Source organism: Silurus meridionalis, chromosome 7 (assembly GCF_014805685.1).
Source record: "Silurus meridionalis isolate SWU-2019-XX chromosome 7, ASM1480568v1, whole genome shotgun sequence".
NCBI lineage: Eukaryota > Metazoa > Chordata > Actinopteri > Siluriformes > Siluridae > Silurus > Silurus meridionalis.
Genome location: NC_060890.1, coordinates 25,529,316 through 25,543,093, shown reverse-complemented (window position 1 = coordinate 25,543,093; position 13,778 = coordinate 25,529,316). Strand labels below are relative to the sequence as shown.

At 41.5% G+C, this 13,778-nt stretch overlaps 1 protein-coding gene across 2 annotated transcripts in view; it reads left to right on the top strand.

Moving 5' to 3' along the window:
* Positions 1-13,505, top strand: part of mpp7a (MAGUK p55 scaffold protein 7a) — a 93,978-nt gene extending 80,473 nt beyond the window's left edge. For both annotated transcript variants that reach the window (XM_046852963.1, XM_046852964.1), the window contains exons 14-17: positions 2,002-2,095; positions 4,653-4,761; positions 6,011-6,154; positions 11,477-13,505. In XM_046852963.1, the coding sequence (XP_046708919.1) occupies positions 2,002-2,095; positions 4,653-4,761; positions 6,011-6,154; positions 11,477-11,656 (527 nt within the window). In that variant the 3' untranslated portion in view covers positions 11,657-13,505. The remainder of the gene's footprint in view (positions 1-2,001; positions 2,096-4,652; positions 4,762-6,010; positions 6,155-11,476) is intronic.
* Positions 13,506-13,778: the final 273 nt, after the last annotated feature.

Sequence of the window (13,778 nt, the reverse complement as noted above, 5' to 3'; positions counted from 1 at the left end):
TGTGTGCGCGCGTGTGTGTGAGCGCGCGTGTGTGTGTGTGTGTGTGTGTGTGTGTGTGCACATGTGTGAGTGTGTGTTACACCAACTGAGATCTCACACTACTCAGGTACACCAGTTCATTCTTAAAGTGTTTCTGTTCAAAATACATACACACACAGACAGACAAGCAGAGAGACACAGACAGACAGACAGACAGACAGAGTAACAGATTATTTGGTTCATCTGTTTGGTTTTGTATTTTTGTTACTATTTTCCTCTTTATATTTATATGTTTTATTTCTGTGTCTTCTGCTCTGTTTGAGAGAGAGAGAGAGAGAGGAGGAATGAAGGTTCTGGTATGAATCTTATTGGAACAGTGTAAAAGTTTGAATGGTGTGTTTTGGAGCTGCTGCTTGAACACTTAATTTTGAGGAGTGTAATGAAGTGACCTTTGACCTCCCCAGCTTTCGTTAAACACTCTGCACGGTGACCTGCGACCCTGTCTGGAGCCGAGTTTGAGTCGCTGGAGCCAAGTCAGAGTCGTTAGAACCAGGTCTAAGTCGCCAGGGAGTCTAGTCCAAGTGTCCGAGGCACTGGAGCAGAGCCATTGAAGTCAAGTCTGAGTACCTGGAGTCGAGTCTGATTTGAGGTCGAGTTGCTGGAGCCGAGTCGGAGTCGTTGGGCCTCAGTCCAAGTTGCCCGAGTCTAGTCCAAGTGTCTGAGTCACTGGAGTGGAGGTTGAGTCACTGGAGTTGAGTCGAGGTCGAGTCACGAGTTAAGTCGAAGTCGAGTCACTGGAGTTGAGTCCGAGTCGCTGGAGTCGAGTTGCTGGAGTCGAGTTGCTGGAGTCGAGTTGCTGGAGTCGAGTTGCTGGAGTCGAGTCCAAGTCACCAGAGTTGAGGTCGAGTTACTGGAGTCGAGTCTGAGTTGCTGGAATCGAGTCTAAGTTAATGGAGTTGCGATCGAGTTGCTGGATTCGAGTCTGAGTCACTGGAGTTGAGGTTTAGTTGCTGGAGTCGAGTCTGAGTCACTGGAGTTGAGGTTGAGTTAATGGAGTCGAGTCTGAGTCACTGGAGTTGAGGTTGAGTTAATGGAGTTGAGTCTGAGTCACTGGAGTTGAAGTTGAGTTGCTGGAGTCGAGTCCGAGTGACTGGAGTTGAGGTTGAGTTAATGGAGTCGAGTCGTTGGCTTTACTGCTTTGTAAAAACCTCAGCAGGGACACGGGCCTGTAATACACAGGGCTTTTATTTCTCTTCAGTTCTACACACTGATTACTGAGTATTCTATCAGCATCAGCAACACTTTATTGTGTAGAGACTGAATACAGAAATACACAGGGGTCAGTTTAAACATGAAGTATTGATCATTAGGAGGAAGGAGGAAGTGTCTGTTTACACACTTTACATTTTACTGTCCAAAATTAAATAAAGGGTAATAAAGGGTTGCACAAGACTTCATTTAGATTCTATAGTGTGTGTTTCTGTGAAGAAATGATATAAAGTGTCTCTCTCACTCTCTCTTCCTCTGCTTCTTCCTTCTCTTTCTTTCCTCACTCCTTTTCTCTCTGTCTGTATATCTTTCTATATTTTTCTCTTATTTTTTGTCTATATCTCCCTGTATATCCACATCTCTCTCTCTCTCTCTCTCTCTCTCTCTCTCTCTCTCTCCCCTTCTTTTCTTCTCCCTCTTTCTATCTGTGTGTCTCTTTCTCCATTTTCTCTTCTCTTCCTGTTTTTCTGTATTTCCACCTGTATCTTATGTTTCTCTCTCTGTTTCTCTCTTTCTCTATCTGTCTTTTGTCTCTCGCTCTCTCTCTCTTTCTTCCCTCTTTTCCCTTTCTTTCTCTTGCTGTTCATCTGTCTCTTTCATTTTTTTCCTTTTAATTCCTCTCTCTTTTCCTCTTTTCTTTTTTCTCTTATCTTCATAAATCTATCTTTCTCTCTCTCTCTCTCTCTCTCTCTCTCTCTCTCTCTCTCTCTCTCTCTCTCTCTCTCTCTCTCTCTCTCTCTCTCTGTCTCTTAGACACGTCTCGAGCAAAGAGGAATCAGGAGAGTGACGGTGTGGAGTATCACTTCATCTCCAAGAACCTGTTTGAAACCGACCTCCATAACAACAAGTGAGTGAGTGAGTGTGTGAGGTGTGTGAGTGTGTGAGTGTGTGAGTGAGTGTGTGTGAGTGAGTGTGTGAGTGAGTGTGTGTGAGTGAGTGTGTGGTGAGTGTGTGTGTGTGTGTGTGTGTGTGTGTGTGTGTGTGTGTGTGTGTGTGAGTGAGTGAGTGAGTGAGTGAGTGAGTGAGTGAGTGAGTGAGTGAGTGAGTGAGTGAGTGTGTGTGTGTGTGTGTGTGTGTGTGTGTGTGTGTGTGTTTGTCTGTCATGTGGCTCTAAAGCTGATGTTTCTGGATGGTCTGATGATGATGGATGTGTTTCCACAGACTCTCATCAAAGAATTAGACTCCACCACAGGAGACAGGATAGAGTGTGTGTGTGTGTGTGTGTGTGTGTGTGTGTGTGTGTGTGTGTGTGTGTGTGTGGTGAAGCCATAGTAGGGCTCAAAGTATATATAGTGTGCATGTGTGTTTTCCAGCGCGATCGATATCCAGCGGGAAACACGCCGTTCTCACACCAAAACATCGGCATTCCCAAGGAAAACCCTGCTCCAGGGCTAAAAAAGGCATCGTCCCGAATTACCTCGAAAACCTCGGAGCCTCAGCCTCCGCCCGATCCGACATGCAATCTACACGCCGCTCTCGAACACAACAAACACCACACGACTCTAAACTCGTTCAGCAGCCGCCGCTTTTTACACGAGCTTTTCAGAAAACACCCATTTTGTGGAGCACTCGGTTACCGTAAATGTCACATTAACAGTAAAGAACCTCTTCTTAGCACCCAACAAAGCGGACTTGGCCATGGCACGCTCTCGCACCAACGACACGCCAGACCGAGCCGGCCCCAGCTCTCACACCATCTATCAGTTTAACTTCAGACTCCCAGATGGAGAAAAGTCACGTAAAGACACGTTCTGTTCATTTACATCAAAATAAAGGAAATAAACCAGGAGTGAAAAATTACTAAAATCTTTACAACTCAGAACAGATGTGTAACGGGGGACATGGTGACGTCTTTTGTATTAAAGAAAAAGTTTTAATACTGATGGAAGGAGTCTCCAGTCCAAGTTTTATTTAGGAAGGAAGGAAAGAATGAAGTAAATGAATTGAATTAGGACAGAGAGAGATTGAATGAGAAAAGAGATAAATATAGGAGATTAAATGAATAAAGGGATGGATGGATGGATGGGTAGATGAAAGGAAGGAAGAAAGGAAGAATTCATAAAAGAAAGGAAGAATTAATAAAAGAAAGGGAAGAATGAATGAATAAATAAGGCCACCTCACCTCATCTCACCTACATCAGTACCTAACTTTACTTTTTTTTGCTGAATGAGCAACAAATCTTTCCAAAATTCAGTGGAACATCATCTCAGAAGAATTAAGATTTTTATGGGAGCAAATAGAAACTCGAAGATGCACATCAGGTGTCCACATACTTTTGGATAAACCCCATCGTATCTACTGTTTAATTTCGACTCTAATGGTGTTGTTTTGAAGGAAAAGCTTAGAGCGAGGTTAATGAGGTCACTCGGGGTACGATTATAGACTCCTGCCTTGTTTAATGACGTGAGACCGTCTTCCAGCTCGCGCAGATACACAATTAAACGTTCAATTGCGGCTCACACTTCGCTTTCGAAAATAGAGAGTGGATTTTTTTCCCTCTTTCCTGCTGGAGTAAGTGAACATTAGCAGATTTCCCTGCTGTTCTTTCACTACAGCGGACGGCTTTGTCATTTACACATTCTTTCCACATTCGTTTGTCTCAGAGTTATTTCTCTCTTTCTTTTAACCTTTCTGCTAAAAATACTTACTGTTGTTTTGGGGTTTAGAAAGAGAGAGAGAGAGAGAGAGAGAGAGAGAGAGGTGGAGAAGGAATGACTGTTGGTATTTTATTATGTATATATATTATATACAGCGCAGGAAGCAAGGACGGGACAGCATCGAGGAGGAAAAGAGACATGATTGAGAACAAGGATGGGGTTGGCGTCTGGGGTGGGGACAGACAGAGATAGGGACACGGATAGAAATAGCATCGGGGACAAGAAAGGGGATGGCGTCAGGGACGGGGGAAGGGACAGGATGGTTATGGTGTTTGAGATCAGGAGAGCGATGGCATCAGGGACATGATGAGGATGGTGTCAGGATGGGGACGGGGTGAAGATGGTATTGGGGAGTCAGACAGGGACAGGAAAAAGATGGAGACAAAGTCTGGAGATGGTGTTGAGCATGGGGACAGCAACAGGGTCAGGGACAGGATGAGGGTGGCATTAGGGGAAAAAGATGGGGACAGGGACGAAATGAGAATGGTGTTAGGAACAGGATTGGGTTAATGATGGGACAGAGACGGGGATAGCATTCAAGAAAGAAAGAAAAAAAAAGAAGAATAGAAATATATATATATATATATATAAAGGAGACATTTAATTTATATTCAATTGTATATGATGGATAGATTCAGATTTAATTCTGTTGCACATGAAACATTGGTTTTAATTGTGTGTGTGTGTGTGTGTGTGTGTGTGTGTGTGTGTGTGTGTGTGTGTGTGTGTGTGTGTGTGTGTTTCAGGTTTGTTGAATATGGCGAGTATAAGGGAAATTACTACGGGACGAGTCTGGACTCAGTTCGGTCAGTTCTAACCAAAAACAAAGTGTGTCTTCTGGATGTTCAGCCTCACGTGAGTCTCACACACACACACACACACACACACACACACACACACACACACGGTGTGTACACATCACAAACCACTACCTGACCTTCATCCCACTAAACAACCCACACACACACTTTACTAGCTGTTTAAAGTGAAGCAAAAGTAATGGCACCCTTCATGGAAACGAATGCATCACGAAGAGCACACACACGTCACATATAAACATAAACACACGTATCACACACTCTATAGTTGTGTTTTAAAGCTATTGTCCCAGGAACTGTAACTAATGAATGAACCTGTACCCTTCCAACACAAACGATTGCCCCTTTGCTTCTTATGTATATATTTGTTTTTGTTTGTTTGCTTGTTTTTTCCCAGTCCTCTGAAAGCTTACATCATCGTTATCAAGTCAAATTCCTGTCAAATGTGAACTCTGGGAGACTGGTTTACGACCCCGATTGTGTGAATGTGCATTTTGTGTTTTAAAGTGGTGTTTCGACTGATTTTAGACGAAAACTACTAAATAATATGAAGAATAAACAGAATAAAATCACTCCTACCAAAATATAAAGAAACAGAACACGTCTTTATTCTGCTATATTTGTCATGTGAACATTTACTGACTCCTTAATCCCCAGACTTTTCTCACCGCTCCTAATGTGGTAATGTTCTGCCTAATCGCTGTATAAACTGAGACGAGAGGAACTAAGGACAGATATTACGATGTGACTTAGAAAGCAAAAGTGTCACGAGATCATTTTCTAGCGTTTCCATCATCCTTTCATCGTGATCCATAAAATAAATAAATAAATAAATCCCCGGCCGGGTCCGAGTGAGCTTCACGAGCGTCGGTGGTCCAGAGCTGTTTCTCGTCTCTCGAGAGACAGGAAGAGAGAGAGAGAGAGGAGAAAAGAAGAGGACAAACTGTGCCAACGTTCCTGTTAGCTTTCTACTTCATCCTGCTTTTCTCTCTCTCTCTCTCTCTCTCTCTCTCTCTCTCTGCACTGTGATCTGTCTCAGTTTCTCGACTCGGGACGAGAGTAGCGAGCGTTCTTTTTCCCTGGTGTCTCATTCGCTCAGCGCTCAGTGTGAATGATCCTCTCTGTTATGTCTGTAAATGTAATCGTGACTGATGATGGTATCGGACAGTAGACTCCCTGACAGGTTCCATTCCACCCTCGTGATTGATGGTGTTTTCATTATTATTATTATAATTATTATTGTTATTAATCTTTTATTTATTTATTTTTTATTCTTTCTCTCCCAGTCCCTGAAGCACCTCCGCACGGCCGAGTTTAAGCCCTTCGTGGTGTTCGTGAAGCCTCCGTCCATCGAGCGTCTGAGAGAGACCAGGAGGAACGCTCAGACCATCTCAGGGAAAGGAGACAGGGACTCGTCCAGACCCTTAACGGTGAGACGTTCTTCTGTGTCAATCAGGGAAATAATGAATGGATGGATGGATGGATGGATGGATGGATGGATGGATGGATGGATGAATAAATAACAGTAAAAACATAAAAATAAAAAAAGGAATTACAGAATCAAACACAGAAACCACAAAGTCATGAAATAACAAACCCCAACATTTTATTATCATTATTTTTATTAATTAATATCAATGAATTTATTATGGATAGAGAGAAAAATTGAACAAAATAAATAAAAATATAAATTAATTAATTCCAACGAAACAAGAATCCAAAAAGGAACTACAAAATACAACCCAAACACCACCCAATCAAGAAATAATCAACCTAACATTTTATTATTCTTTTATTATTTTATTAATTAATATTTATCAATTTATGATGAATAAATGAATAAATAAGTAAAACAAAAAAATCAAATAGGACGTTTCAAAATACAACACAAAACCACATCATCATGAAATAATTAAAACCAAACATTTTATTATTCAATTAATTAATTCATAAATTGATAAATGAATAAAGTAAAATTGAAAAAATCACAACCAGAAAATCATGAATAATTAGACTACAACATTATACAAGAAAGTAAATTAATATGAATTTATTAATAGATGAACAAACACACAAATAAATAAATAAAATGAAAAGAAAATTACAAAATAAAACCACAACGTCATGAAATAAAAAACACATTTTAATATACTAAATAAATAAATAAACAAAACAGTCAAAAAGGAAATTGCAAAATACAACACAAAACAAAAGTCATGGAATAATAAACCCTAACATTTTATTATACAAAAACAAAAAATATATTTCCAAATAATACATTTTTTTATTAATTTATATCTTTTCTTTTTCTAAAAATAGTTTTTTAAAATTGTATTTCCTTTTCTTTATTATATTAAATTTGTGTGTGTGAGATGTGTGTGTGTGAGATGTGTGTGTGTGTAAGATGTGCACAATTAGGAACTCACACTCTATGTACACATAGGACTAGTTTATGGGTGTGTGTGTGTGTGTGTGTGTGTGTGTGTGTGTGTGTGTGTGTGTGTGAACGATTACGGAGTCTGATCGCTTTCACAGACAGCAGCTCCTGCACCTGAGGTGAACTCCAGTTGCCATGGGAGACGGTGACGACACATAAAATCCTGCTATTGGAGGCGTGCTCGCGTGTTAGCCTAGTAAACTAGCTTACGCTGTCAATAAAACAGCAGCGTGACCTCGTTTCACTGTTGTGAACACATACACACACACACACACTCAGGCAGCAGCAGCACTCCAAAGGAACGTTCTCTCAGAGGATCTCGCACACGTTCGTCTTCTCGCCGGAATGAAAGAAGAACCTTGTTTGATGCTGCAGTCGGTGCGTTCTCCGTCCCGTTCTCGATCCCGTCCCCCCGCTCGCTCTATCTCTTTCCCAGAGAAATACCTCCACCCGGTCTGTTAGAGCCATAAAGCAGCAAGAGCGTCAGAGAGGAGAAAACAGGCCTCTCATTGTTCCTCCATCGCCAGACTTCTCCTGCATTGTTCCCTCTTTCAAAACCACTCGTATAGCGTTTTTCATCTTTCACCTTTTTCAACGTGTTTCATGTTTTTTATTTCTGTTTTCAGGAGTTTTTGGCGTTACGTAGCTCCGGGTATCATCACATATTATTTTAAGGAGACACGGACGTTTTATGGTCTGGCATGTAAACGCTCTGGAATTTAAAGAGAAACACGGAGCAAAGCGAAGCTGGCGAAAAGAAACGAGAGACAGAGACAGAGAGAGAGAGAAAGAGAGAGCAGGGAGGAAGAAAACCTAATCAGGGATTAAGTGACTTTGGGAATATAAAAAGCAGGAACCTTCTGCTGAACCACGTCTGTCCTTTTTAACCGGCTTTAATGCAGAGGGCAGGTGCGCTTTATAGCAATCGATATAACAAGCGATTTTCCATCGAGCGCCTGATAGAGAGATCGAGGGGAAGATGAAAATATATTGAGGAAAAACCTCAGGCGTGAGTGAAGCTGAGGGAGATGTTTACAGTCTGGCCTTCAGTGTTACACATCTGTATTCTGACATTTAGTTTTTCTTCAACGGAAAAATTGTAACCAAATCATTTCAATAAGATACTCAATATACCTCAAATTCTTTAAGATTGATGGATGGGGTGCTAATACTTAAAAAAAAAATTTATGGATAGATGAATAGATGGATGGATAGATGGATATATAGATGGATAAACTGGGTGCCAATACTTTGATGGACGGACGGAAAGGTGTCAATACTTAGATAGATAAATTGAAGAATTGGGTGCTGATGGATGGATGGATTAATGGATGGATTAATTGATGGATGGATTAATTGATGGATGGATGGATGGATTGATTGATTAATGGATGGATTAATTGATGGATGGATGGATGGATGGATGGATGGATGAATGGATGGATGGAGTAATGGATGGATTAATTGATGGATGGATGGACGGATGGATGGATGGATTGATTGATTAATTGATGGATGGATGGATTGATGGATGGATGGATGGATGGATTAATGGATCGATTGATTGATTAATTGATGGATGGATTAATGGATGGATGGATGGATTAATGGATGGATTGATTGATTGATTGATTGATGGATGGATTAATGGATGGATGGATGGATGGATGAATGGATGGATGGATGGATGGATTGATTAATGGATGGATTAATTGATGGATGGATGGATGGATGGATTGATGGATGGGTGGATGGATGGATTAATGGATGGATGGATGGATGGATGGAGTAATGGATGGATGGATTAATTGATGGGATGGATGGATGGATGGACGGATGGATGGATTGATTGATTAATGGATGGATTAATTGATGGATGGATGGATGGATGGATGGATGGATGGATGGATGGATGGATTAATGAATCGATTGATTGATTAATTGATGGATGGATTAATGGATAGATGGATGGATTAATGGATGGATGGATGGATTAATTGATGGATGGATGGATTGATTGATTGATTGATTGATGGATGGATGGATGGATTAATGGATGGATGGATGGATGGATAGATAGAATTTAATTATATAATATAATTTTTATATTATTGTTTATTGTATATATTGTATTATTCGGTGGAAGAATTGTATATTGAGTTTATGGTAATTATGTTAAAGCTCAGGGTCGGAAGGTCAGGGGTTCAAGCCCCTGCACCACCAAGGTACCACTGTTGGGCCCTTGAGCAAGGCCCTTAACCCTTTCTGCTTCAGGTGCACTGTATCATATCCGACCCAGCGCTCAGACTCCAGATATCTGAATAGGACATGTGAAGAAATAATGTCTTTGTGCTGAATGTCACTTGCTGAGATGATTTAGTGTGCAGTGTGGTGAGATATACAACATTAAAAGAAGCTACAGCTTCTTTTTTTTCTCTACTCTGATTGATTGATGAGGTGTAGAAGTGAAAAATGCTTTGATTTGTGTAATCCTCCATCTCAGGTTGTAAAATCCTCGAGATTCTTAAACAACGGACTGAAGTTTGTCCTGCGGCCTTCATACGACGATAACTGGGCTGAAACTGGCAATGAAAAAAATGGGAAGCAAATTGGGTTTTTGTGGGAGAAAAAAAAAAGGGGGATGAAACTAATCATTTGCTTTTCATATAAAAAGAGAGGGATGTGAGAGTGGAGATCTGGTGCTGAGTGGAGAGGAATGAAAGCTGTTTGCAGTCCAGGCCTGGCCACACACCATTGGTTTAGTTTACAGCCGTTTAACGTTTTTTTGTGTTTTTTCCTGATACTCCGCTAGGCAAACTCCTGTTTGTCTGAAATCGCTCTCTATTTCTCTCTTTATGCATTTGGCAGGACCTCGTATCTCTTACTCATCTGTGGCTCCTCGGCTAGTAAAAAAATCAAAATAAAAATCCTGTGCTAAATCGGTAAAGCCGCTCAAACCCTGCCATGTTCTCGAGGACTAGCACTAAAACCTGGTCACACAAGAACCACGAGACCAGAGAGCGAGAACAAGATGGAGACCGACAGCTGCTCTTAAGAAGTTCACCTCGGATCAACCAGGAGATGGAATAAGACGTAAAAAAATCGTCCCCGGCTGTATGTTTGTATAGGCTCAGGGTTTAAGGAGTACGCTATTTTTTTACGCGTCTGGGTCGTTAATCGTGTAACGTGGTTTCTTGATCCGTTATGCATTCGGATTCAGTGCGTCGCCTGTTGAAAGTGTGAGGAGCCTCATCATTTTCCAGCAGCGTTTATTCTCATATCCGCCACAACGACATACTGCACTTTCTGCCTTTTAAGCGTCTTTTATTGAGCAGGTTTTTTTATGGGTCGTTCCGAAGGAGTTCATGAACAGTTTGGATCCTGACAGGTTCGGCGAGGACGTGAAGGTCTGCAGGGCCTGAGACCAGATTAGATTAAAGGATTACATTTGAATAAAACATACTGGGTTTTATATTGTAGGAAAATGAATAATTTATCTGACGGTTTCAGTCTTTTTGTCTCCATTCTGCTGGTACTAGACTTTCTCAGGTCTGCTGCTACTGGAATTTCTCACATCTGCTGGTACTGGACTCATGTCTCCTGGTACTAAACTCTCGTGTCTTCTGGTACTAGTCTCTCGTGTCTACTGGTACTAGACCCTCGCGTCTCCTGGTACTAGACCCCCGCGTCTCCTGGTACTAGACTCTTTGGGTCCTCGCATATTTGATTTTTTTCTTTTCAAGTCTACTGGTTCTAGACTTTTTCAGATAAGTCACTAATGCGTTATATGTGTTGGTGTCATGGCCTCTTTATCTTACATTTACATTTGCGAAATTTGGTAGACGCCCTTATCCAGAGCGACTTACAACTGAGCAGGGGAGGGTTTTAGGGCTTTGCTCAAGGGCCCAGCAGTGGCAGCTTGCTGGTGGTGGGATTTGAACCTGTGATCTTCTGATCCAAAGCCCAATGCCTTAACCACTGAGCTACCACCTCCCCTTAGTCTTCAATTTTCCATTCTCTAGAAAAAAAACTCAGAATGTTTTTAATGTTATAGAATCTCAAGAACAATAATTGTATATGTTAAAAAACACTAGCATTTAATTTTGTTGTAAAGGTTTTCAAAAGACACACGTTAGTTCCTGTTTATTGTGTAATAGCAGCTGCAAACACGCATTTCTTCATCGCGCTTCAATAAACTAAAAGAAGCGTAGATTTCTCTGTCCTACAGATTCTTGGAGTGGGGCATATGAGGTGATCAGTAACCGTGAAACAGGAAGTTGAAACGTTTTTGGGTTTTTTTCCGTTTGTTTTTCAGGACGAAGATTTCCAGGAGACGATCACGAGCGCTCAGCAGATGGAGGATCAGTACGGTCATCTCTTCGACCTGGTGATCGTGAACGACGAGCTGGCGCGAGCATTCGGCGAGCTCAGCCAGGCTCTGAAGAAGGTGGAAACAGAGATGCACTGGGTTCCGGTCAGCTGGACGCAATCGTGAGGGAACGTCTTGGACGCAAAGACGGGACGCTACGTTTAAACATGAAGAGACCGAGGACGAAGTGGAGGACGTTTTTTTTGTTGTTGTTGTTGTTGTTTTCCGAAGTTAGACGAGATTTATTTTCCGAGATCATTTAGCCTAAACGTGGTGACGGGGAGGGTTGTGTGTAACGGGGGGGTTTGCGGGGATTTTAACCAGCTCTCGGACGCTTTTATAGGCTACTGTGACACTAAAAGAAGGAATTTTAGATTTGTTTGTGTGTGTACTTGGTCAGCACGGTAATTACACTCCAAATGTCGTTAAACACGCGAGACAGCTGTGGAAGCGTGGGTTTACTTCACAGCGGGGCGAGCGGTCGCATCGGGCAGCGTCCCGTTTTAACGTTAATTTATAAACACCGAAGGGATTCTGTTTTTTTTTTCTGCATTTTGGATAATTTTTTTTTTTTTTAACAACCCTGAAGCTCTTCCAACGTTTTTATTTTATATTTAACTAGAAAAGTAATATATTTTGAATAATTTTCAGGGGTTTTATAAGCAAAAAAGACGACTTTTCTAGAGCTGAGCTTCTGCAAGCGGGTGATGGGTTTATATTTATACCATATAACGTAATCCTGCTTTCAGTCTTCCTTTCTCTTCCTTTCGAGACTTTTACAGGAGGAGAAACTCTTCCGATTTGATCACGGGTACGTAGTCTATACGCCATTAAACCGCGGAACTGGCTCAGTTGTTGTCTTTTGCTTTATTCAAGTCAGTTTTCTGTGTACAGCCTTTTTAATTGTCCCAACGCAGCTTCGCAGAAATAAATGGATTGTGAATATCCGAGGGGCGTTCAAGTCAAACTGGGACTTTGAAAGTAACCGGTATAAAAATAGGTGCTAGCGTGGCAGTACTACTCTGGCTAGCGTGTCCTTTTACTGATTGGCCGGTAATCAAGATGGCCGACAATGGTGTAAGTGCATGGAACAGAGTGTGGTGATGAAGTTCTGAACTAAGGTGTAAAGCCCACAGGTGTCTACTGAAGAATTAAAGCGCTGTACGGTGATGAGATGTTCAGACACTGTAGGACATTTTAAGGGTGTAAACGTTTTAAAGATGGCCGTCATTGACGATCCTGTAGTTGTTCCCTGATGACGAAGTGAAGCAGGCCGTCCAAGGATGAGTTTATAAATGTAGCAGGGGAATATAGTAAAAAATAAATTCCTTCCCCACTCCTTGAAATTTGTCCTTTTCTTTTATAAACACAGACCCAGTTTGACTTGAACGCCCCTTGGACATCATGAGGAAGAAACCTCGACTCAAAAGGGAATGTTCTCAACACCAGATCTCCATTCATTGCAGTTCCATCATTGTTGAGGTTACCACTAAAGATGGCTCCATTGCTTATGACAATTGTAGTCACAGGTCTTGTGTGGAACCTTCCACAGTAACCTCATAGCTCCTATTCGTGTGGAAACTTCTTCCTCAGCAGCTAATGGCCTCCGATTCAGTTCCCAAGAAATCATGTAAATGATTTTAGATGTTTTCGGTCATTTTCTCAATGTTCCCGAGTATCGCTATTTCAAATCGAAGCTGGAACATAAGAATAAATCTCCTGTTCTGCAGAGCGTTCAGGAAACTCAGCGCTGGTTGGTGTAAAAACAAGGTTATGCAGGAAACTCGATGTGGATCAAGAAGAAGCACAAAGCAATCTTCTGCTCAGGTGTCCATTTAGTGTTTTTCTATATTCTGGTCAGTGTTCAATCAGAAACGATCTTCAGTCTTCATCCTCACTGTGGTTTCATGTTCATGCTTCTTTCATTACACGTTTTTCTTTGCTGTAAGATAAATGCCTTTGCATTTAGCATCTACATATTTGTGTTTTTTTATTCACACACACACACACACACACACACACGGTGTAATTAACAGAAAAGCAGCCACGCACAGAGAAATAATGAATCGGATCCCTTTAGTTAACGTGTCTCTCTGTTTGTTCACTTACTGACTGGAGAATGGTATCGATGATGAAGCGACTTCTCCTCCAGCAGGACATGAAATACGGAGCACTTTGTGCTTTCGACTTCTCCAGCCAGACCAGTCCCCAATTAAGTGGTTGAGAAATCCTGTTTTTGTGTGTACGG